The sequence below is a fragment of the Vombatus ursinus genome, unplaced genomic scaffold, assembly GCF_900497805.2.
Source record: "Vombatus ursinus unplaced genomic scaffold, bare-nosed wombat genome assembly UNPS02014863.1, whole genome shotgun sequence".
Lineage (NCBI taxonomy): Eukaryota > Metazoa > Chordata > Mammalia > Diprotodontia > Vombatidae > Vombatus > Vombatus ursinus.
Genome location: NW_020954641.1, coordinates 20249725 through 20276993, shown reverse-complemented (window position 1 = coordinate 20276993; position 27269 = coordinate 20249725). Strand labels below are relative to the sequence as shown.

Sequence of the window (27269 nt, the reverse complement as noted above, 5' to 3'; positions counted from 1 at the left end):
AGAAGAAGAAGAAGAAGAAGAAGAAGAAGAAGAAGAAGAAGAAGAAGTGGTGCATGTCTGTGGGGGAGAATTACTGTGGAAATATAAATGGCAAGAATTAGCAAGAAATCACTGGTATATGGAGTGTGAGAGATTAAGGAGTCAAGGATGTTACCCAGGTCATAAACTTGAGTGCCTGGAAATATAGTCATGCCCTTAATAACAGAAGGGAAGTTAGAAAGAGGAATGGAATGTCCAGGAGTTCTGCCTTGTACATACTGGACTTGAGATGTATAGGGAACACACAATTGGACATGCTCAGTAGGGAGTAATGCAGGAGTGGAGTTCAGGAGAGATAATGAGGCCAAACAGTTCAACCTGAGAGTCATCCCAGAGATGCTAGTTGAATCTGTGGGAGATGATAAGATCACTGAGAATACAGAGAGAGAGCATAAAGGACCTATGAGAGAGACTTGAGGTCTAACAACATAGACATAATGGGACAAGGGTAATGATCAAACAAATATGACTGAGACAGAACAAAATTGAGTGGACAAGTAGAAGAAGAACCAGGAGAAAAATATATCACAAATCCAAGAAAGAGTGGATGTATAGAAAGGGATGGGTAACAGGGTCAAATACTACCAAAAGTCAAGAAGATTTAGTACTAAGGAAAGGCCACCAGATTTAGCAATTAATAGATCACAGGTTACTTCAGAGAGAACCATTTCAATTGAATAATGAGGTTGGAAACCAGACTGCAAGGAGTTGACAAGTGAATGAATAGTGAAAAAATATGTAGAAACATCTATACACCACTTTTTTTCTTCCCTAAAAACTTACTTATGAAAAGCTAGACATATATGGTGGTAGTTTGAGGAGAAGGTTGAGTCAAAAGAAGGGATCTCAATTTGACCCTCAAAGCTATTGCCAAATCTTTCATATATCCCTGGTTGATCTTCTATCTTGTTTCACTCAGTTTTGTTGCAGACCATCTCTTCTCTCCTAGGGACACTTCTCAGCATAGTACCTCATGAAAACTTCATTAAAAACATTAAGGCCATCAATTTAAGCTCTATCTTATCCCCAGCTTTATACTCTATTTTTTTAGTTTACTTATTAAGTTTTTAAATTTTATTTTCAGCTCCAAATTCTCTCCCTTGCCTCTCCACACCTGTTGAGAAGGCAAGAAATATGATAGCCTTAGTTCCCCATTATCCATGTTCCAAAAAAAGCAAGAAAAATAAAAGAAAAATATATTTTAATCTGCACACTAAATCCATCAGTTCTCTATCTAGAGGTGGGAAGTATTTTACATCATGATTCCTTGGGAGTTATGATGGATTATTGTATGGATTAGACTTACAAAATCTTTCACAGTTGATTATCTTTACAATATTGCCATTGCTGTATAGATTGTTCTCCTGGTTCTGTTCACTTCATTTTACTTCAGTTTATATATCTTCCAAGTTGTTTTTTTTCTGAAACCATTCCCTTCAATATTTCTTACAGCACAATAATATTCCATTATATTCATATACCATAACTCATTCAGCTACTCCCTAATTGGTAGGCATCCCTTCAGTTTCCCGTTCTTTGCCATGACAAAAAGAACTGCTGTAAATATTTTTGTAAATATGGGTCCTTTTCCTTTTTTTGGATCTCTCTGGGGTATAGACCTAGTAGCAGTATTCCTGGGTCAAAGGGTACGTGCAATCTTCTAGCCTTTTAGGCATAGCTCCAAATTGTCCTCCAGAATGGTTGGACTACTTCATTGTACCACCAACAGTGCATTAGTGTCCCTGTTTTCCCAAATCCCTTCCAGTATTTATAATTTTCCTTTTCTGTCATCTTAGTCAATCCAAGGGGTATAAGGTGATAATTCTGTATTTTTTTGTTTTTTATTACTTTTTAAAATTTTTATTGATTTATTTTATCAACAATCACTTCCATAAGCTTTTGAGTTTAGAATTTTTCTCCCCCTCCCCATTTCCCGCTCCAAGACGGCACGCAATCTGATATAGGCTTTGCATATGCATTCCTATTAAACATATTTTCACATTAGTCATGTTGTAAGGAAGAATTAGAACCAATAGTAGGAACCACAAGAAAGAGGAAACAAAATAAAACAGAAGCAAAAAATAGCAAATAGTATTCTTTGATTTGCATTGAAACTCCATAGTTCTTTATTTGGATGTGGATAGCATTTTCCATCATGAAACTTTTGGAGATGTCTTAGATTCTTGCATTGCTGAGAAGGTCTGTATATCAAAATAAGTCATCGCACAACATGGCTGTTACTGTGTACAATGTTCCCCTGGTTCTGCTCACTTCACTTGGCATCAATCCATACAAGTCTTTCTAGGTTTTTTCTGAAGTCTGCCTTCTCATCATTTCTTATAGCACAATAGTGTTCCATTACATTCATATACCACAACTTGTTTGCCCATTCCCCAATTGATGGGCATTTCTTCAATTTCCAATCGTTGGCCACCATAAAAAGAGCTGCCATTGGTATTGTTTTAATTTGACAACTCCATACACTGAATCACTTCAAGGTCATCCCTCACCCTCTCCTCTTTATTCCAGTGTCTGAGAAAAAGTGATGCTCTCTCTGTAAATTCCAGTTTTATATTTTTCTCCTAATCCTGTGATTTCACAGGATAGCAATGCATCATGCATGAATGAATTAAGTATTATTCTTTATAACTACATCTTATTAGAAGGATGTTCATGTCTTTGGCACCAAAGAATCCTATTTCAATCTAATTAATTTTTTATTGTACTCATTACCAATCCTTCCATATTGCTGGTTCACATTTTTATTCTAAACAAATAAACAAACAAGCAAGAATAAAAGCCTAAATGATAGCATTTTTAGGCCACACTTCAGTTTAATATTTTACAGAAACACAGTGAGTGGTCTAAATGTACCTGAATAATCCCTAGCAAGCATAATTTCAATTAGATTTCTTTTTCTTATCCATCATAAGTAAAGCCTGTAGGGTTCAAAAGGCAATACTGGTCTGTATTAAATTTCCAGCAGTGAAGTAAATTGCACTGGTTTTTGCCTTCATAAGCTAATATAGCATGTTATAACATTCTTGGACATGCCCTCCTTCACCAACCACTTTCACACTGAGCCTGAAATGATATGCACTTGAGATGACAAATATGGTTTATATGCCTTTCTTGCCCACCAATGTTAACTTCATGAAGGTAGAGCATTAGGGGTAATGTGATATACATTTTTGAGGGGGGGGACCAGATTTGTGATTTCATTGGCATAAAAAACTTCTTATGATAAAACACACTTTACCAATGCAGACTGACACCTTCTCTGTAACTTTTAGTCTGTAAGAGATTCCTAAAACATGGAGAGGTTAAGTTAATTACCTAGGGCCACATAGCCGCTATCAGGTATAACTTGAACTAACTGAACTAACTGAAAGGCTAGTTCTCTATCCACTTACCATGCTCTATTGCCTGTCACATATTTTACTATGACAATAATAATGTTTAAAGAAGGGAAGGAAAATAGATCAGTTTTTCAGGATTCAAAGTAACATCATTCCATTTTTGTAGGCAGATTTACTGAGTAACAAGTCCCTTGGTAGAATACAGCATTCTAACATGGTACTTTAAAATTTACAAAGGGCTTTTCTTATAACAACAGTGTAAGGTGGCAGGTATTATTATTCCAAGCTTACAAATATGGAAACTGAAGATCAATGTTGTTAGGGGATTTGTCCATACTCATACAGCCAGTAAGTATATAACACTTGAAGCCATTGGACTCTACTTCTCCCAATCTTCAGACATCTTTGCATATATGTGCTTCATCATTGCTGTGATTTTCAATATTTTTAAAATTTTCTCTCCACCTCTGTCCACCAACACTTAGGGATGACTGTTGCCATGGAGAGCAAAGATAGTGGTGGGAGCTAACCAAGTGAGGCAAATTTAGTGATAGCTAGAAGGAAGAGACAGCCACACATATCTGTGCTTAAAAACAAAGGAATACAAGTGCCAACAGAATGCTGAAGATTGAAAAATATCATTAAACATTTTAGTGAAAACTTTTTAATTAAACTTCTCATTAAACTTGACCTTTAATACCTGTCACTGGACCTCAAATCTCAGTAGCCCTCAAGGGCCTTTGTTGATCTTGGTTTTCACTCTACTTCCTCTACCAAAACTCCTTTCTGCCTCTGTTACTTCCACTCCATGGCCCCTCCATTGTGGCTGTTTTTCTTTTCTTTTGTTTGTTTGTTTGTTTTTTCATGATATTCTTTTTTTTTTTTTGGCTAGACAATGGGGTTAAGTGACTTTCCCAAGGTCACACAGCTAGTAAGTGTCAAGTGTCTGAGGCTGGATTTGAACTCAGGTCCTCCTGATTCCAGGACTAGTGCTCTATCCACTATGCCAACTAGCTGCCCCTGCATGATATTCTGGTATCCTTCCTGCACAGGAACTTGGTGACTAAATTTATCCCTACTCCCTCAAACCAAGAAGGCTCCCCTCTATATGGTATAACCTGAGCAGCCACAGACTTCACCAAAGGGAAGATGTGAAAAAGTAGACACTTTTACTTGCTTTTGTAATTCTTATCCTTCCTCATTTCACCTACTCCCTCTTCATAGGCAAAGGAGACTTTCTCACTCACATTGTTGTAATTCCATCACTTCCTTTGGTCAACTTCAAATGCCTGCTAAAGATCAGTGCCAAATCCTATTTCCTCCATAAGTAACATGTTAATGAAAGGGAACATAATCTAAATTTGTTTCAAAGTCGACAATTAGTACACATTTTGTCATCATCCTTATTAGTCTTCTTACATCTGTACCTTAGTTATATTCCCCCCTCTCTTGTACTGAGCAATCTTCTTCCTTGAATTAAATTTTATTTGAGAATAGTTTCAGTCTGGATCCACCCCAAGAATACCCTACTCTCTTCTTTTTATGAAACTTCCATTCATTGTTACAATACTTTGTTGCTGACACACACAAAAAATTGTCATAGGATATAACCTAAGAAAAGTAAAGTGTTTGACTATCCACAGTTTATAACATTATTTCATTAGCTCATCCCATAATGAAATCCCTCATGTCTTTTTAAGTTCAGAATTTACACTTACCCAGAAGAAACAGTATAACATGACATTGTCACCAGAGTCATTTCAAAAGAAGGACACAGAAAGCTATTTCAAACAATAGACTAAGGGTTGACTTTCTACCATTTTAGTTATATAATGAACTCATCTCAACTCTATCCAAACCTCAAAGATCTGAGGCCAGGAAGAAGCAACAACACTGAGAACACAAGACATTTAGCAAAACATAAAGTATAATGGAACATAAATTAGACACATTCTCCTCTTATTTCTATTATATTTCTTTTACTTATATTGTAAAATTGTCTTTCATATGTGAGGATAGTGCTATTTACCCTATATGAATAAAGCAGTAGCAGCAGAATTTGCACTGATCCATCAATACTTTCTCACCAGGCTCCCATTGTGACCAGTGATGTACACCTGCAGGGTGTTCATTAATATTCTACATTTAGTTGTGGTTATACAGGACAGTCACCTGATCCATAAAGTGATAAAGCCTATAACCTTGGCATTGGATTTGGGTTCTAGTGTAGGTGCTAGGTCACTAACAGTGAAAATTATGTCTTGTCCACTTATTCATAAAGGTAGTGCCTCCGTGAAACAATACTCTGTTCCTCTATTATGTACTACTCTCTTTCTTCCTCATAGGATGGACAACTGGGTAGATGACTTATCTTTCTTACCAGAGACTAAGTTCCTTGAAAGTTGGAATGGAATTTTGTTTATATATTTTCCTCAATACCCAACACAGTGTCTTGCACATAATGCATGCTTAATAAATATTTGTTGAATGAATGGTCACAGTGGGGCCATTTTCAAAAGAAGGGGAATTAAGTTTAACTTGCAAACTAATTGCTTCTTCATGATGCTAATGTGAATAGTTAGGCTGCTGTGGGCTATATGCAGAATGTGGAAATGTTCTACAACTCATTCAGGGTTAGGAGAAAATTTTTTAAACTGCAGTTAAAGAAGGGTATCTTCTTTAATAACTTGGACAATATTGGAAAAACTAAGATCATATAACCCAAACCCAAATTTACCAACTAATCAGAATTAAGAAATTAGTTACACTGTGACCTGATACCCAGAGTTTTCAACAGAAAAACAAAAAAGATGGTTTACAATACATAGGGGAAGATGAGTAAGAATTCAGTTTAAAAATAAGAGAAACAAACAATTTCAATCCCTTATGTACTGATAACAGAAAAGCTCACCAACATTTAGAAATCTTAGGGAAATTGAAATATAAGATTATTGAGTAGCCTGCATTTAAATAAAGGAATTAACTCTATATTATAGTGTGTTAATAAATAACCCGCATGTCTTTTCTTGTCTTTTTAAAGAAACCATATGAATCAATCTCTGCAAAATAAGAGAAGTTTTTTTTTTTAACTTCTATGTCTTTCTAGCAGACCGTTGAGCCACTGCCTGGTTATGGCATAAGTAATCGAATTTAATAGCATAACAAAAACATTAATGAAGTGATTTGTTCATGTTTGCCTTATTTTCAAGGCCAATTACCCCTGGGTTGAGGGTTGGGGGAGGGCATCATCAAGTTCTCCCTCTCTAAGATCACATCTAACTCACTTTGAACAGGAGTGATGAACAAAATCATCTGCCATCTTAATATCCAGTTTCTTTTCTTTTCTTTTTATTTGGGGTGGGGGGAGGAGGGTTTAGCAGTTTGTCACTGCCAGTCTGTTATCATTTATTTCAATATTTTAAAGGAAGTAGTTCCAAAGTTGACGACTGATACTTCACAGAAATCTTAGTCCTACATGTGACTAAGTACTCGGCCATTCCAGGCTTACAGTTATTCATGTGGAAGACGTTTTTAATTGCCCATCAGAAAGGGTAAAAACAAAAATATTCCCTAAGAATGTCTTAAGTTACACAACATAAATATGATCATAAGAAAGATGAAGTTAAATTTCTATATTTCTACAGACCTGAGGCCATAAAGGACAGTCCCATCAGGATGCAGACGAATCATCCTATTCTTGACAGTCACCCCGTGCACAAATGACTTCTTGTCGTTCAGGAAGTATGTGTCAGGCACCCAGAGCTGATCAGCTACTCTATTGTCCAACGTGAGATTTAAAGGTATTACATTATATGACAGCCTCTTATCTCGCCAAGCTTGCTGAAAGTACATTGTCAGGGTATAGTCCTGTGATTGGGAGAAGAGAAAATTATTATTTGCACCAAAATAGACTTTGGAAATAGGCAAACAACTACTCTCTGTGTATATAAAATGGAGTGATGCTCAGAATACCTTGTATGACTGTGAGGTAGAACTGTTTGCACCTCCCCCCATTTATCAATAACTATAACAACAAGTATACATTGAATATTCCAATAAATACCATTATTGCAATTTCACAACTTTCCTTTCTCCTGCTGATCATTCACCAGAGAAGAATTATTTGGATTCAGTCTTTTTAAGGTTGCAGAGCAGAAAGTTAATGTGTCCTCATGTGTGTGAGTTCTTTTCTCTTTAGTTACCACTTGACTATATGTATTTACTGAGTTCCTTTTCTACATTTGTTAATGAAATTGATAAGAAAGATGAGGTAGGTGACAAGTGGATTGAGCATTGGACTTGGGGCAGGAAGATCTGAGTTTAAATCCAGCTTCATACATTTACTAGCTCTGTAACCAAGACAAGTTATCTTATATCTACCTCAGTTTCCTTATCTGTAAAATGGGGATAATAATATCACCTACCTCCCAAGGTAGTTGTAAGGATAAAATGTAATAAAAATTATAAAGTATTTTGTAAATCTTAAAATGCTATAAAAATGAAATGATGATGATGATGATGATGATGATGATGGACAGTGCCCTGGAACTAAAGTACAAATCATAGGTTCATCTCACTTAAGCCTTGTCTGCCATAGTTCCAAATCTCAAAGCATTCCATAAATGTGTCCTAGATTTTACCAAGCTATGTGGCATTGAGCAGGTTATGCCACACCTTGGAAGCTCAGTTTTCTCTCATATAAAACAAAAGCAATAATACTTTTATGATTCCTCTAATGATGAATTAACATGTGAAATGTATATATAAATGAGTATTAAAGATGCTAGATGAAATAAAGCATTTTTGAAACCATGGAACATATTCTTAAAGTTATGTTTTATCATTTCCCCCCTTTCCTCTCAAATCAGAAATGTCTATGTTTGATCTCAGAGTGAGTCTAATGCCTTCTGAATTTAAAACCTAATTAGTCCTGTTTATTCTAGAAAAACAATGAAAGTGAATAAAACATCAACATTCTTAGGGTTCTTTAAGCGACGATGTATAAACTTGACTTAAATAATTGCTTCTCTTAATGTTTTAGGTTGTCTTATTTTTTAATATATAGATATTCAGATTCATTTTTATCTTTTTGTTGTTGATTTTCTTTACTTTTGCATCACATTCATTTGCAAATATATTCCTCTCCTTTCTCTATACAGTGAACATTTCCTTATAAAAAAGAAAACAAACAAAAAGTTCACTCAAACCAATTGACAGATCCTTCAATAGCATCTGTCAGTGTATGCAACATTCCACATATGTTGGCCCTTATTTCCCCCAATGAAAGTAAAGAGATCAATTTTCTTAACCCTTTCCTGTGGCCAAGATAGATCATTATAATTACACAGTATTCAGATTTGTTCAATTGTTCTTTCTTTTTTATAATACCATAGTCATGTATGCTGTTTTTCTGTTCCTGCTAGCTTCAGTCTGCTTTATATTTCATATTTATTATTTCTTATGGTGTAGTAATATTCTAAATTTGATACAGCATTTCTCAATTAACTGACACCTACTTTATTTTCAGTTCTTGGCTACCACAAAAAAGTGATGCTATGCCTAATCTGGTATATAAAGGAACTTTCTATCTTTGACTTCCTTGGGGTACATGTCTTGCAGTGGGTCAGTTTACATGGACATTTTATCAACTTTTTCTAAAGCTTAATTTCAATGGTTGGAAGGTTTGGAACAATTCACAACTCCAATCACAGCACAACAGTGCATTATGTCTGCTGTATTTCCATATTTTTTAAATCCTCACCAATTTCCTATGTGAGGTGAAACATTCCAGTTGATTTAGCTTGCATTTATCTTATTAGTGATTTCTAAATAACATTTCATATAGCTATTACTGATAGTTTTAGCACTAAATTTGCGTACATGTTTCTAGAAATTATGGTTGGTTTACAATTCAAAATCTTAAAAGAACAATGGACCAGAAAATGTAAAGAAAAAATTACAAATAGACATTTTCTGAGGAATTTAGAAGATAGAAACAGAAGACACAAGAAATAAAATAAGCAGATAATTTTTTCCCTAAGAAAGAAGTTACTCAATTCTCTTTCTTGGCAATAACTACTTGGAAAATACAATTATTCTTTCTGCTAGGAGATACAGCCATTAAAGTGACTTTGATTATGGGCTCTTTTGACATTCAGAGAAGTGATTGTTTAGAAGGTGTTGAGCTCTATCTATTAGGCCTTGAAATACCTTTCAGCACCAGAAATGAAATCGAACATTTAATAAACTGTTAAATGAATAGTAATGTACTGGGATTCAGACTTACTTGATAATTTTTAATCATTTTTCTACCAAGACGATATGCATTCAGATACGCTTCTAGAGAAGGATGTCAGTTATTCTGTGAACCAATGCATCAATTCTTATTTAATTTTATTTTATTGTTACATATTACAACATATTCAGTTAAAGAAATGGCTTCTTCAGAGAATACAAATAATCTCAAAAGAAATAAGTATCTCTTAATGTATTCTTCTCATCTTTACCACCAACCATCCTAATTGAAACCTTTTTCTCAACTAACAGTAAGAAAAAAAAAAAAACAATGAGATCTCACCCCATCGATCAGGAAGTTATCACAGTATAGGCTTATTCAGATTAAAAATATTTATAAATACAAGATTCAAGATCTTCATGACCCATGTCAGATCCATGCAAGAAGATTTTTTTTTGTTATTAAATACAGCAGTCTATTAAGTTATGGGTTTGGAAAAGGAAAAATATTTATTTGAGCAACAAACACCTCCTCCCCCCTCAAAATAAGAACAAACCCAAAACAAGAAACTTTAATTGCTGTTCTGAAAAATTAGTTATGCCAATCTTTTCCTCTGAATCATACTTTTGGAAAAAAATGTAGAATATCATTAAAAACTTTGTGAATAATTAGTTACGTATCTTTTATGTAGTAACCTCTTTTGTGACTATTTCCAATCCAATCCAATAAATATTTAAGTGCCTACTATATGGCAAGTACCACGCTAAGTTCTAGGGATACAATGAATAAAAATAAAAGTCCCTGATCTCAAGGAGCTCATTCTTTATCTGGGGAGAGACAACACACAAAAGGAGGCAGGGAAGTGGTGGGTTGGTTGGAGGAAGACATCAGGGAGGACCCAGCACAGAGGCATCTTGTTCCATGGAGTTTAAACCATGCAGAGCAAAAATGCTAAGTGGAGTGAGTTCAATGTCCAATTTCTGCCCTCCTTAAAGGAAGGCATTGGGCAGAGTTTGTATATTCCACCCTTCAGCTCTCCAAGCAGACAGGAGAGGATGCTGAAGGAAGTGTCAATCAAGGCTTGAGTTTCTTCATCTAACGTCCCTACGAGCTCTTCAAAAAGCCTCTTAAATAAAAACGTTCAACTCAATAAAAAGCTCCACTTTTTTGTAAGACATTTTTTCCAACCAGTGTTTTTTTTTCAACCAGTATTGAAGTCAGACTTTGAAACTGACTGCTTCCAAAGAACTAAAGATAAGCATCACTTTGAGGCCAATGGAAGGCACATGGTGTGTATGAGCCCATACCTCCTCATCCTAGGAGATTCTTGACCATGTCTGCTAGAATTCTTATATAGGCAGTCCCCTTGTCCTTTCTCTTCCCCTCCTCCATGTTTCTGGGGGCTTCCCACTTTCCCTCTAGCTCTCCTGAAATTACATAAGTACCAATGGATCATATAAACTGTCTATGTGTTTCTATAGTTCTCTCTATAAGATAAGGCCTTTCTCCTTTTCTGGTCAAACGTTCTTTAGAAGTTCTTTTGTGCTGCTTCTCACGAACATCTTTGGGCCTATTTATATCTATCATGAATTTTTCTACTTTCCTTCAGATAACCATTTATTTGGCAATTAATCATATACTGCCTTCGGGCATTTTTATTGTTATTTTGCTCCTGTAATATTTTTGTTTGTTCGTTTGTTTGTTTGTTGGCTAGGCAACGAGGTTAAGTGACTTGCCCAGGGTCACTTCTTTTTGGCTGACTTCTTCAGCCTAGATAGGGTCCAGTGAAAGACAAGGTTGTAAAGAGAGATGGCTCACTTGAGGCCAACATATGTCCTCATGAATCAGTTTTTTTGCCTGTCTTAACATTTATTCTTTCATTTTACGTGAAGAAGATTAATCTGGAGGTTATAACTCTGTGAGTTTTGAAAGGTCAAGAGAGTGACTCATATGGGAATATAGGAATCCAGTCCATTGATGGGTTTTGCAGCCAGTCCAGTACTGATACTTGTTCAAGTGAGAAGTAACCTTCCAGACCCAAGCCAAAGTTAGCTAAGGAAGGACTCATCTGGTAACCATGACGTATTTGAATATGAATTTGACTAGATGAATTCCATGTAGAAACTGTGCTAAGAGCAAGCAAGAGATCAAGATGGTATAAGGAAGAATGTATCCCTGAGGTGGGGAAATTGGTGTAATTCTGTTTTTGCTCTATTTGGAAAGTAAATAACCATTTGTTAAATTTAATTGATGTTAAGTGGTAAAATGTCACAGGGCTGCTAGTTGCAGATTGGCTAACAGTGGGGGGGGGAACATATCTAGCATAGAAGTGTAAGCCAATGGAATTAGAGAAAAGATATCACAGCCCCAAAGGGGTACTTCTAACACCCTGAGAGGATGCTGTAGCAGATTTGAGTCTGAGATCACGTGGCAAAGATACTTGGTTGTTTTTTTTTTTTTATTTCACCACTCCCACAGAGTTTGGCTTATTTCTTCTATTGTTTGAACCATTGCTTCCCTCACTCTCCTACCCAACTTGCTGCCATGCAAATAGTGCTGTACATGTTGCAGATGTTCTATAATTGCCTTCTGAATACATGAAAAAAAATGTTGACCCTGGAGGTTTCTGAGATTCAAAACCACTGGATTGTATTCCACCATACATGTGCATATAGAGAACCATGCTAGCTTTATAAAAAAGTGATGACTCCAAATTCACATTGATGCAACAGAATTTTCAAAATAGCTCTGGAAATGGCAGTTTATTCACTACTACTAAAAAAGACCAACAAACAGAACATAAGATGTATTTAAAAGTATTATATCTCTACAGAGGGGAACAAAACAGGTAAAATTTCTGTCAGCCTGAAGTATAACTCAATTTGACATCCTAATGCATAACAATGATTTTCAACAAAACAATGGCAATATTTATTTTAAAACCATGGTAGATGGGAAGAGGAAGAAATATTAAAGTTTCTGGATTTAAAAGAAACTATTCCAGGTTCCAATCAGTTAGTGACTTTTTTATGCGTACACACAAACACACACGTTCACTCATTTGCTCATGGCAAGTTCAATATATAAAGTTATCCTAAACAAACCTGCTACTTCATACTTTTTTGTTTATAAAAAACATTGTTGGATGTTTTTATACTTCTCAAGTACCTCCCAGGGTAAAAGAGCAAATTTTTTTTTTTAAATTTCACTCTCACTTTGAACGTATATTCCAAGCTGTCTGTCTTGAGACCATTAACAATCAGTAGCTCAGTGTAGAACTGGTGCTCTTGGATTTTAACTACTCTAAAGTCAATTTCAACAATTTTGCCTAAATGTGTGCTGGGATTTTAGATTACTAATATATTGTGAATATAAGGATGAACTTAGTAGATATTGCAGCAAAAAAGTTGTGGTATATGAATGTGATAGAATAATAATATGCTGTGAAAGAAATGAAGAAATAGATAATTACAAAGAGACATGGAAACACATGAATTGATGCATAGTGAAGTAAGCAGAATCAGAAGAAAATGTATGCGATAATATCAATCTTATAGAATGAGTAATTATGTAGTCTTTTAAGAATTAAAAGAGCAGAACAAGAATAGTTTATACAATAATTACACTATAAAGAAAAACCAGCTTTGAAAGCTATAAGAACTATGAGCAATATAATGACTATTCATGATTCCAAAGGCCCATTGATGTAACATATTATCTGTATCTTGACACAGAGGTGACAAATTTAGGATTATAGAATGGTATTTATATAATATGCACACATACATATATGTGTGTGTATATATGTACATATAGATACATACACACTCATATCTATATCTATATAGATTTAGATCTATATAATAAAGGCAATGAATAAATTTGTTTTATTTGACTATCCATATTTTTAAAGGAATTTGCTTTTCTTTTCTCTTTTTTTTCCCTAGTGGAGTGCAGAGTGCAAGGGAGAGAATATTTAATTAGAAAAATAGAGAATGGGGGCTGGGGCAAGATGCTATAGCTGTGGAATATAACATGTACTTTCCAGATGCCCTCCTCTTCCCTTCCCTTCCCTTCCCTTCTCCCTTACTTCAGTCCCTCCTTCCCTCCCTCTCTCCTTTCCTTCCTTCTTTCTTCCCTTTCCCCTTTCCCTCCCTCCATCCTTCCTTTTTTGAATGATAACATGGTATAATTGAAAATATATATTAGATTCATGGTCTGAAGAAGTGAATTCAAGTTCCCAGTTGGATACCACTGCGTGGTTCTGTTGAAAGAATGCTGGATTTGGAGCTGGAGAATTTGGGTTTGAATTCTGGGTGTGTAATTTCCCTGACCTTGGGAAAATCACTTCACTTCTATTGTCTTAAATTTCCTCATCTGGTAATGAGAGGGATGGATTAGATGGCCTCTAAGGTTCCTTAAAACTTTAAATAAAAAATTCTATGCATCAGCCATAGGACAGGGGAAATATGCTTAATTTCTCTAATCTTCAGCCTCATCCTCACTGAACTTAATAGAATCAAATGGACTCTATAGTCTCTTTAAACACTAAATTTATGATCCTATAATCTTTGTTATCTGGCTGCTTTGCTATCCTTTTCTATCCTTTTGTTCCCATGTCCCCTCAGAAATTTTCAAAAATTCCTGAAACATTTCAGTTTTTTTGGGGAAAATGTATTATTAAAAGAACATTGCACCTAGTTCTTGATATAGTAATTTTCTTTCTCCCTAACCACACTGAAAATTAACTTTTTTTTCAAACATGTTAATGGCTACAATATAAAACTGAGTGCACCTTGCTATATACTATTTATCTAGTAGTTCAGTTCTCTACCTAAGTCATCCATATAGGAATCTCCCTGTGGAATGTCCCAAATCATCTAGTATTAGCATTAAATAGTCTAAGAATTCCTAGCTAAACAAATTTATGCTCATCACTTTTTCTGCCTCTCAAGACACAATAATTCTAAAGAAAGTACTTTTTAATGAAGCTGAGGTAAATATTAGCTGCTTTTTTGTCCCTAACAAGGGAAAACTAGGGGATGGGGAGGAATAGAATAAGATTTCCTCATACCTGCACCCCCCCAAAAAAAGCAGACACCTCCTTGGAAAAAAATGGGGGACCAAGTTTATGACTCAAAGCAGTAATCCACTTCTAGCAAAAGATGAATCAATGAGAAAATTGTGTCAGATCAATTTTTTATAAAGTGAGTTATGAGAAGTCACTAAGTAAAGTAACTCTATAATGAATCCTTCCCTTCACTAGATGCCAGCTGTACAATGAAAAGGGTATATGTGTGTGTGTGTGTGTGTGTGTAGAGTGCGTGGTGGAAGGGGGGAATCACAGCATTATAGGATCATATTTTTAGGACTTACAGAGATCTTAGAGGTCATAAGTCCAACAATTTCATTTTACAAATGAGGAAATTAAAGCCCAGAGAAGTTATGTCTTCTAAAACATGACCTTAAGTCTCTATCATCCCAAATATTTTATAATTGTAAATACATGCCTAATTGCCAATGAATATCCTTGCAAGGGAGTTTTCTACCTTCTGTTTTTAAAAGAAAGAACAAATTTAAAAAGATAAGAAAAAATTTCCCATAAAAGCATGCCTTTAATGATTTATGAATCACAGTAGACTACAACACAGTTTATGCAGTGGATACTGAGCTCAACTTGAAGTTAAGATTTGAATTTGAATCCCGCCTCAGACTCTTACTATGCAACTCTGGGCGAGTCATTTAATCTCTCTTAGGTTCAGTTTCTTTATCTGTGAAATAGGGATCATAATATCACCTAGCTCACGGAATTATTATGATGATCAAAATAAATAATACATGTAAAGGTCTATGTCAAATTTGCTGTTAATATGATGAGAATTTTCTCCCAGTTTCCCACACATTTCCAATGGAAGGGATCAACTAAATATGATTTGGTTTAATTCAATCAACAAACATTTTTAAGTACTATAAATTTCTTCTTTTTTTATTAATCCATGAATCCTAACAAATGATTTCTTGAAAACAGTGAATAAACAAAGTTCTGAGGGAGATGGACATGTCATGTAGGCCTCAACTTTTTTTTTTATTTTAAATTCTATTTTTTTTCCTTTCACAGCATGTGCTCAGTGTCTTCTCTCTTGAAGTGACAGGCTCTGAAGAAATCTGATAGTACTGAAGTAAAAGGACAATTTAAAATAAGTACATATCACTGCTTTAATTTATCTGACAGGCTTGTAGAAGCTGACAGGAAGTCCAATTTGCAGGCCAATACTACAGCAAAGAGAATATGTTCAGTATATAGATGTGCTTCTAAGAGAATATCTGATGTGTGGAGATGAAAAAGAAATGTGCATTATCACCCTTTGCAAGCAAAGCTAATTCTTTTATTTTAATCTTGTGACCAACATTCCCCTCCATTTCTGACATTTTTTTGTTTTACATTTTCCTTGTCAATTCAATGCTATTTATATACATTAACAACACTGATTAGCCAGTAAATATGGTACTGAGGGAGCTACTTTTTTTTTGTGCCATTCCCCCCCATCCTGACACACACACATACGTGTATACATGCATGCATGCATACATGCATACATGCATACACACAAACTCACATTATCATTCCCTCAGATATGCTTGTAAGAAGATAAAGCAAATGCTTAGGTTTTCACATTGAGGCATGACAGCCAGACAAGCCTTTCAATATAGTATAGACAATTGTGTATAGGTTCACGGAATTTAATCCAGTGGTATGCTGGAGCCAGCTTGCACTGGCTGAGGTGATTGTTAAATTTCCAGTTTGAGTACTTATGCCATAGAAATCAGTAGTGCTAAAAACCAAGACATGGCTTTTATTAGTCCGTTGATTAAGGTTATAGAGAAAATGTTACTAATGTTTATTGAACTTAAAAGTGTATCGTATTATGCATTTTAAACATTTATCAATACATTCCTGGCTAAAAGTGACCTTCAAAATCTTCTACACAATGGTCTTATCTTACAGACAAGGAAACTGAGGCCCAAAGTAAAATGACTTGACTTAGGCCATACAGATAAAAAGTAGCCAAATCAAAATTCAAATGTAGATATTGTCTCTAACTCCAAAGCTAAATTTACCACAACGTGCTATCTCTTACTTGCTATCAAATGATACTTCACCTATATTCTGCTCTACAGGTTGTGTTTGCCTCCAGCTCTAAAGGGAAATGGTGGCTTAAATGACATGAGATGCAGAAGGTACCATTTCCTAAATCTGCCTCATACCAGAATTGAATAGCTTCTGTCTTTATGGGCCACAAAAATTTTCACTGTGCCATAATTCTGGGCAGACCTTCTAGATTTAGGTAAGGGTAGAGATCAGTGACATCCTGTAGGGCAAGTCTTGGATGAGTACCAAAGCAGAAGACATTCAGATATTCTCTATGTGCTAAATGCCCCATTCAGAAAATGAGAGGAAAGAAATGCCTGCCATTTTGATCATCTCTGTTCACTGGCTTCATCATAGGATTTTACATTAATCTCTTTTTCAAGGCAATGCCTTTGTGAAACAAGACTAGACTTAAGGAAGAAGAGGAGAAATTTTAATCTTCTCCTGATGCTTTCTAATCCATCTAGCATGTTCCTAAAGGCCTTCTATAATTCTGTCTCCTATCCAATAAATATATTGATCAATCCATCCAAATGAACCATCTCTCAACTCAAGGCATCTCCTCTGATTATCCCCTGTGCCTGGAATGTTCTCTCTCTTCATCCCTGCCCCCTGGTTCCCTGGTTTCCTTCAAGACTCACCTAGACTCCCATCTTGTATTAAAAAAAAAAGCTTTTGCAACTCTTCTTAATTCTAGTGCCATCCCTCTTTCAACTATTTCTTATTTATCCTATACAAAGCTTGTTCACACATATTTTTGCTTGTCTCCCTTCCCCCCAAGAGATTGTGAATTCCTTGAGGGCAGTAACTGTCTTTTGCTTCTTTTTCTATTTCTAGTGCTTTGCACAGTGCCTTGAACATAGTCAGCACTAACTAAATGCTTATTGACTGACTGAATGAATGAATGTCATGAAATATTGTAGAGTTCCTGAAAATAATCTACTGAACCAAACCAATACACTAATTGAATTACACATATCCAGAATATAAGTGAAATCAATGTTACAGAGTATATGTTTGATTCAATGAGCACTTATAAAGTGTCTACTGTATGCAACACATAATATGATATACAAAGACAAAAACAAAATAGTCCTATCACCAAGGATCTTACATTCTCCTGGGAGGAGAGTGGGATCAAAGTAGACAACATTATTTCCTATTTGACACTTGGGAAAATATAAATGTCTATCTCATACTAAGACTACCCAATTTGGTAAAATAACTATCATTTCTTGAGAAAATGTAAAGTCAATTTTAAAATTTGAATTTACTGGCTGCTTGTCTCAACTAACTGATCACATCAGTCAAACAATAAATTTAGTCTTCATGTGTGGTAAATGACACTGTCCATAAGAATTGAATACTTCTTTGTGTGCAAATTAAGATTAAAACATGATAAAAAGAAGTCATTGTCCAAGCAACAGTGTTAAATGCAGAAAAAAAAAATAGATGGAAAAGTACCAGTACTGAGAAAAGACCATCAGATTTGACAGTTAAGAGATAATCAGTAATTTTGGATACAGTCATTTCATTTGGGTAATGAAGCTATAATGCAAAGGGTTGAAGAGTGAGAGGAGAGGAAGTATAACAAGCAAATACACACACACACACATATTTCAAGGAATTTGTCTAAGAATCCAGGGAGAGATATAAGGTGATAGTTCGAGGAGATGACTCCTCGAAATAATAAATGTTTATTTTATTTTATTTTGCTTTTATGTTTTAGAATCGATTGACTTGGGCATATTTAAAGGCAATAGGGGGAAAATAGTTGATAGGAAGAGGTTGAAGATTCAAGAGAGGGAGAAAACTGATAGGACAATATTCTGATAAAGAAAGGAGGGAATGGGATCAAGTGACAGGGAATGCTCCATAGAAATGGTAGAATTCAAGGATGTACCTTGAAGGATAGTTAGGATCTAGAGAGATAAAAGGGAAAGGGAAGGGTATTCTGGGCAATGACAAACATGATTGAAAACATTAAGGTTGAGGTGAACAAAGTATGTTCATGGGGTAATAAAGAGATTAGCCTTATTATGATAGAAAGTGCATGTTAGAGAATGGGAGAAATAATGCAAATTATTTAATCACTGAAAATCAAAATAGAAATGACTATTAAGCAGTGTATAAACCAGCACTCATTTCCAATTATCACTATATTCAGTGAGAAAAATACCTCCATTTTTTGTATTTTAAGTCATGTGATTTAGATCTGCTGTAGATGCACTGTGTTTACTGAGCCAAATGAATTATAGAGACAATAAGTACTAAGAGATATTAGAGGGGGAAAAGAAGCAGGAAAGGAACTCACTAGGAAATTAAGTGGACAAGAAAGACTTCATGGAGAAGGAGTTTGAGCTGGGTGGAACATGGCTTAGTTAGCTAAAGGACTAGAAGAGGGCATGAATGCATCTGTCATTCCCTGTTGTGGTCACCTCAGCTTTTCCCAGCACCATAAGCATCACAAAGTTGATACACTGACCTTTGATGTTATAAAGTGGTGGGAGAGGCATTTATGGAAATCTGTTACCTCTTTCTAAGTGATTTCTTTTTAATCTCCTAAACTTTTTGTTGTTGTTGTTGTTGTTGTTTTGAGTCATGTATTGAAACACCAGCTCCCCTAGATGCCATCCTTTCCCTGCTCTATCCATGTCTGTACAGGCACTCTACTGAATTTCTGGCTGCGTATACACAACAGGTCAGCATGGGACTAGAGTACAACATTTTGAAGCAGCTTGGTTTGTGGCAGGTTAATTCAGCCTTACAATGTATACATTTATAATCCATTCAGTGGTTTTCCAAGGTACTGTGTAAAGGACGGCAACATCTCTTTTTCATTTTACTTTTTCCCATACAGACCAGCATCATCTTGCCAAGCCTTCTCCTCTGTTGCTAAGACCAATAAATCCTCATTTCAAAGGGTGCTTAGTCAATAATGAAACTCTGCAGACTCTGAATGCCGCTGAGGTCACCATAATGGATTCAGTATGAATAAAATTCCTGGAAAATTGAAACATGTGCCACAAGCATGCTATTTGGAATAGAGAACTTCTAAGTTCCCTCCTAAATCTATGACTGATTTCCCAGAAGCAGTTTCTCTGGTGAGGCATGTGCTCATCAAAATTGTCTTCCAATGTCACAGAGGGCAAAGTGCTATTAGAAGGATAATCCCTTATGGATGGTAAGGTATTATAGATCCTTCTGTTGGGAGGCAGCATTGTGATAATTTTACTAAACCATGCCTGGCATTCTGCAGACACTTCTGTTTGAGATCTCATAGCCTCTCACGGTATGAGTCTAGTACTCTATATGGAAAAATCCCAGTAATTAAAGAATGCATATTGCTTCTATTATGACATGAAGTTGTATGGACAGTCTATCAAGATAGTTCAATCAGTACACATACCTTGGACAGAGACAGAATGGGGAAAGGAACAAACATTAAGGCCTATTATGTGTCACTTTATGCTAAGTACTTTACAAATATCATTTCATTTAATCCTCACAACAACCCTAGGAAGTAGGTGGTATTATGATCCCCATTTTGCAATGAGAAAATTGAAGCAAAAAAAGGTTAAGTGACTTATCCAGGGTCATACAGCTAGTATCTGAGGCCAGATTTGAGTTCATGTCTTCCTGACTCCAGACTCAGTGCTACATCCCTGTGCCACCTAGTTGCCTCTAAAGAAGGATGATTTCTGCTATAAACCAAATGAGAGGATGATATGGGAGAGGAAATAGCACAGAGTTTTCTATGGTCTCAAGCTGTTCCCATTTACAAAACCTTTGTTTTTCCACATGAAAATTCCCCTGTTGATGGTGAATAGACATGAATACAGAATATCATGATTACATGAGAATAAACATTCCAGGTGACCCAAACAGTGAAAGAAAGACACATGGTAGGTACAAGTAGGTGAAAGCATCTCACCAACAATTGCTTGACTTCAAGAAGTGGTAAATGGCCATCCTAAATTAAACATGTGAACATAAAAGGAGGTGAGCTAGTCACATAGCCAAAGTGAAAGATAACAAGTGGGTAGTATGAATGCTGCACTGATGTTTAGAAAAACCAGAGGACCGGGGAAGCGAGGTGGCACAGTGGATAGAGCACTGACCCTGGATTCAGGAGGACCTGAGTTCAAATCCAGCCTCAGACACATAACACTTATTAGCTGTGTGACTCTGGGCAAGTCACTTAACCCCATTGCCTGCCCCACCCCACAAAAAAAGAAAAAGAAAAACCAGAAGAAGGCCTCCAGCAAGATAGGTAGATCTTCTATGGAAAATCTATGTAAAGGCATGGACAATAATGATACCAGGTAAGAGAGAATGGATGGATTATAATTTCCATTGGTAGAAAACATACCCACACCAATGAGATCATAAATCTGTTAAGGTAGCTTCTTATAGGAGGCATAATAGACACCTAAAGGAAAGCACAGTGTTTTAAAGAACTGAGAAATGAGTATTTCAAGCCTGGCTATGTTGCTAACTAGGTACATGACTTTGGATAAGTCATTTTTCTTCCCTGTGTCTCAGTGTTCTCATGTATAAAATGACATGTTTAAAGTAGGTGATTTAAGGCTCTTTAAACTCTAGGATTCCACCTATAGGTAGGGAAATGAGGCAATAAAAACCTGAAGGAAAATTTAATTAAGTCCTGAGTTATGTAGTTGATAAATGAAGCATAGTGTATAGAAAGCTGGCCTTGGTTCCAGGAATCCTCTGCCTCAAGTCATATCTCTGACACATGCCTCCAATGTGAGTCATTTCACTTTTCATTTTGCCTTGGCAACTTCCTAATACTCTAAGTTACATATTACTAGCAAAACTGTAGCAGTTGGAAGAGTTTCAACATCAATGAAATCACAGAACTGTGCCAAAACAATGACAACAACAACAACAAGTAGGCTGACAATTCAAATTTTTTGCTTACTTTTTCACCATGTCTAAAAGTGAAGTCATCTTGTGTAAAGAAAAATGAAAACATTTGAGAACTATCAAAATGGATAGGAAATGAAATGCTCAGGCTATATATTTAATTATTTCCTTATGTTATGGATAAGGCCATATCTATAATTGGATTTTTCCAAGGAAGAAAGGTTGTAACAAAGTTGAGCAAACACTGATAGGTTGCTCTAACTTCATAGACGATGGGTATCACTATGCAAGTGACACAAATTGCATGGTAATAAAAAGAACAGAGCAAGAGTGGAGTGATTGGGGAAATTATTCATGTTTCTTCTTGCATAGCTGTGTGTAAACAGAACTTGAAAATCATATGACTTTCATATTAAAAGTGTAATTCTGACAATTTTCATTTTATTCTTTATTTATGAGAGAAGACAGGAAAAAATTCTCTTTTCACTCTTCTAATCAGTGAGTGAAAGAAGTGTTTAGCCATGTACAATGTAAAAAAGTTTTTACCAAAGCACAGTCACTAGACATCCACTTCCCTTACAGGTGTCCATATCACACAGAAACTACAGCCTACAAGAGTACTCCACAATACGGTGGGTGAAGAGCTGCATATTCTCCTAACAGAAATAACAATGTGATTTAGTTTATTTATCCTTATGCAAAGAGGAAAAGATCGTATGTTGCATTTCTCACTGACTCATCTCAACTGCAATTGCTTCCTAAGTGAGAATAGTTTAGGAGAAATGGAGCTGGTTTGGGTTAAATTGGAAGGTAAAGAATTTGCTTTATTCAAATCCTTTTTTTAATTTTCATCCATAGAAAGTCAAAATCAAAAGGAACCTTAAAGATCATTTAGTCCACCCCCTTCATTTTAGAGAAGAAGAAATTGAGGTCTTGAGCAAGAAAGTGGACTGCCCAAGGACACACAGCAAGTTGCAGGCCTAACAAAGAGGAGGCGTTGAGTTGTTTGTTCTAGCACTCTGCCCCTCTCTTTTTCTCACATTTGTATAGCTTCAAACATTGTTAATTTCATTCTGCTCTAACATTGTTTTGTTATTTCACTTTAACAATGCAGTTGTGATGGGAAATAAAAGTGTAAATACTATTTTATGGTTGATAAGTTACATATGTGGCTTTAGGGATGGAAGGAGCTAGCCTCTGTTACTCTTTTATGATTATTGTCTTTTGATTATACCATGTGTTTTAAGGCAGACTCTCAGTTGCTTAAATGCATGAATCTATTCAATAGAGTTATCTTTTTTATTAGCATCATTCCAAGTGCTAAATTTAATTTCTTGTTTGAATTATGTTTAATCTATTTGGTATTCATATTTATCCAGAGAGCTCTCCTCCAGGCCAGAGTAAAAAATATTTATCTGAAGCATCGCAATTCACGGTGGATAATTCCTTACACTAGTAACCAAAGCTTATAAACTGTATACATTCATGCATGTGCTATGGCCAAACACTATGCAGCTCACAATCACAGCAGGGACAGACCATTTTTCAACTTCATGAATCAAAATTGTGTTGAAAAGGATAAGTATTTGTTGTCAAGGTGTAGGCTGTAAATGTTTATGTCAGCATATATTATGAAAATATTAGAATCCCAGAATCAATCCCTTATGTCAGACATGGTTTTTCCCTGAACAGCTAAGTAGTAGAGTGGATAGAGTGCTAGGTCATGAGTCAGCAAGACCTGAGTTCAAATTTGTCCTCCGATCACACTAGCTGTGTAATACTGGACAAGTCACTTAAGTCAGTTTGCCTCAGTATTCTCATCTGTAAAATGAGCTGTAGAAGGAAATGGCAAATCATTTCAGTATCCTAGCCAAGATAATCCCAAATAGGGTCATGAAGAGTTGGACATGAATGAAATGACACAACAACAACAGTCTCTTCCTTCTATGGAACTTCTAGTAGCAGGGCATTTAATATTACACCAGATCCTGAGTATCGATTGAGAAAATGTACACCACTTGGGAAAATTCATTCTAATGTCAAAAGTTATTAGTAAAAGCAAATAATGAGTTTTGACAAAATAAATACCAACAATGCCCTATGAATTATTATTATAATTATCATTGTTGTTGTTATTATCATTATCATTATTATTATTATTTCGCTTTAGGTGTACTAGGGGTAGAAAGGAAGTAGATGGCAGGCAAAATGACATTGTGTACAGGGAAACACAACCAAGTTTTGGATTACAATCCCACCATAGGAAATTCCTACCTGTGTGACTTTGGTAAATCATTTAACCTCCCTCAGCCACAGTTTTCTCACACATAAAATGAGGGGATTTGATCAGATAATCTTTACTATTTCTTCCAGCTCTAAATCTATGATCTTAAGATCCTATCTACTCCATTGTGGCAGAAGGTTGTCTCTGGGTCCCAAATTATATGTCGTGAGGTGGAAACTCTGAATCATCCATCCAATTAAGTTGGAAAGGATCAGAGTAAGGACTCCATAATGGACTGTTCCAACCTATGTAAATTGGAAAGGTTCACCACCAGAAGACTGGTCACTAGATGATTAATTTTATGGCAACTACAATTCATGAAAATGCCTGCTAAAATGCATAGGGGTCATTATCTACATTAATAGAATACTCATAATGATCAAATGATGGTTATTTTAAAATGCCAGAAGATAAAAATGAATGAAAATCCAGATTAGGGATTACCACAGATTAACAATTTAATTCAGTATATTCTATTTGAAGGTCTATTATCCAAGGCTGTGATTTGCGGTCTTTGGGCTTCTTTACACTTTTAAAAGTGATTCAGGACATGCCAAAGAGTTTTATATATGTTATTATATATGTTATACCTATCAACATTTACATATTATAAATTTAAATGTCAGTATTATTATGAAAATAGTTTTGATTTCATAGACCACCAGAAAGGATCTAGGGGAATCCTTGGACTATACTTTGAGAACCACAAGTCTAACATAAAGTTTTAGCAATAGGATAATATGATGATCAATAAGACACAATGACTGCCCTCAGCATTTAGCAATCCAATATAGCAAGCACATTGGTAATCTCAAAAATGGAGTACTTGTTCTAATGATGTAGACTGAAATCATACATGTCTGACTCTCATGTGTGACTTTTGACTGTGTCCTCCCACAAGTTTTCCATAGGGGGTTCATCCAGCATACTAGAGAAATACATCATGTTCTTTTAACATCTCAAAGATACCCATGGAGTAAATACACTATTCATCAGTTACCTCTTCTATTTGCCAAGTGATCAGCTCATTTTTTGAAAATTATACATTGAAACTAATGATATATTGACTTACTTATTTTTGCAAGCAGGATCTGTTTTGTGAAGCACAAAAGTTTCTACCTGAGTGAACCAAGATGGTACAACCACTGAGAATTAGTCCAACGTAATAAGCCTAAGCTTATTATCCTCTATGAGACAGTTAGCTTCTCTTTGTAACAAGAGCCTACACCCTTGATTTTGAGATCATAGGTAACAGTGCAATCACTACTCCTTGCAGGAAATTAAGAACTATGCATCAATAAGCTATTCTTACTAATTGAGGATAGTGTATTTTGACACCTAAGCTGGACATCTTTGTATTTTCTCAATGTTCTCTATAGATACAATGGGAGTTCTAAATGTAATTACTTAAGAAACTAAAAGTCTGACCCTGAAAAAGAACTGGTTGTTTTAACCATAAAACAGTTGGTTTATTGCAAATGCGCTTTTATTTTCAATCATGCAACCATCCAAGTATGAGATTGAGTCATCTTCCATTCTGTCTCCAATAGTCATAAACTCTAAGCTGAAAATATTTCTTCCCATATTGTTCCAAAATGAATTATCATGTTATCAAGTTTGGACTTTGAAGTGACCGTGTTGAATGACAGATGGATCACCTACTATATGCTTCACACTGTGGGGATATAAGAAACAATAGACCATAGACATGCAAGAATTCTCAAGAGGTTATCATGTTTAAACTTCTGACTTAAAGCAATATCTATTACCCCATTTTACAGATTAGAAATTTAAGTGGTAGGTTGTATGACTTTCCTATAATCTACACTAATAATTAGTATAAGGGAGGACTAGAAGTCAGACAAGTCTGACTCCTACTGCCATTTCCTTTCCACTTGACCAGACAGCCCCACAATCCAGGGGTCTTAAAACACACACACACACACACACACACACACACACACACACACACACACACACACAAACAAAAAGAAACCAAACCAAACCAAACAAACAAACAAGCAAAAAAGCCTTCTCAATTCTTTGCCATTTGCTTTGTAATCTCTCATATACATCAGAATAATGGTTAGGAGGAATTCAAAATATATTCATATATGCATTTTATTTTACAATTCCAATATCATCTACAAGGGCTTTGGACAGTACTACAAACCATATCCACAAACATTATTAAAACATTCTAAAAAGCAGAACATGTTCTGAATTTGGAGTCAGGCAGATTTGGTTCACATCTCATCTCTGATACAATATTTGAGGATGAACAAATCACTTAACCTCTCTCTAAGCCTCAGTTTCATATGAAATAGGGAAAATAACACCTGTACTATCTAACTCATAAGGTTGTTTTGAAGCTCAAATGAGATAATGTATGCAAAACACATTGCAAACTTTAAAATGTTATGTACCCGGTGTTAATGTTCTTGTTATTTTTTTTAAATTTTTTCACTGAAATTTTCAGGTTAGAGATAACAAACGCTGGCAGAGATCCAGCAGATCTATCCAGGGAAGCCAGAATGGATACTGATATTTTATAGTGGTGGTTCCACAATGCCCAGAGAACAGGTGACTCTTCCCCTCTTAATCATTTATCTTAAATGCAAAACATATTCTCTAGTCAGTTATGTCAAAATAGAAATGTTATTGCATATGTAATAAAAACAAAAACTATGATAGCAGATGGTAGACAAAAAAGTTCTTTCCTGTGAACATCAAGAAGGTGATTCATATGGATCTGACATTAGTTAGAATGACTGAAGAAAGGAATGTGGTTTGCATTGTTAATAGGCCTCTTTTTTGAGGGGAAAAAGAAGGGGAAACTAAAATAATTGTTATTGAAATATCAAAAGAAGCAGACAAAAACAATTATAGCTGTATACCATCCCCTATGGACTGCCCCCCAAAATTTTACTGGTAGGTTCCATAACTCAGAGCACAACTGCTACTTTGGTTCTAGGGCATCTAGTGTGTGGATACTCCTAACACTATAGTTCATAAACCTGGAAGGGGAAGAGCCTCAGGGTTTCTGACCAAAACAGAAACAATTGCCAATCAGGGCCCAAAAGAGTGACCAAGCAGGGCTTGGCCTGGAACCGGGCAGAATGATTTGGGGTTAAACAAGTCTTTAAGAGAAAAGAATAAGAAAAAAGTTTCAGCGATTAAAAATTCAAATTCCCTTTGGGCAGAGCACCTGCAGGTAAGAGTGTGATACCCTATTTGAACTGAGGGAAGGAAAAGGAAGGAAGGAAGAAAGGAAGGAAGGAAGGAAGGAAGGAAGGAAGGAAGGAAGGAAGGAAG

At 35.6% G+C, this 27269-nt stretch overlaps 1 protein-coding gene across 2 annotated transcripts in view; it reads right to left on the bottom strand.

The window, feature by feature from the left end:
• GABRB2 (gamma-aminobutyric acid type A receptor beta2 subunit) overlaps window positions 1-27269 on the bottom strand; it is a 245171-nt gene that overhangs the window by 159505 nt on the left and 58397 nt on the right. For both annotated transcript variants that reach the window (XM_027841694.1, XM_027841695.1), the window contains exon 4: window positions 7045-7265. In XM_027841694.1, the coding sequence (XP_027697495.1) occupies window positions 7045-7265 (221 nt within the window). The remainder of the gene's footprint in view (window positions 1-7044; window positions 7266-27269) is intronic.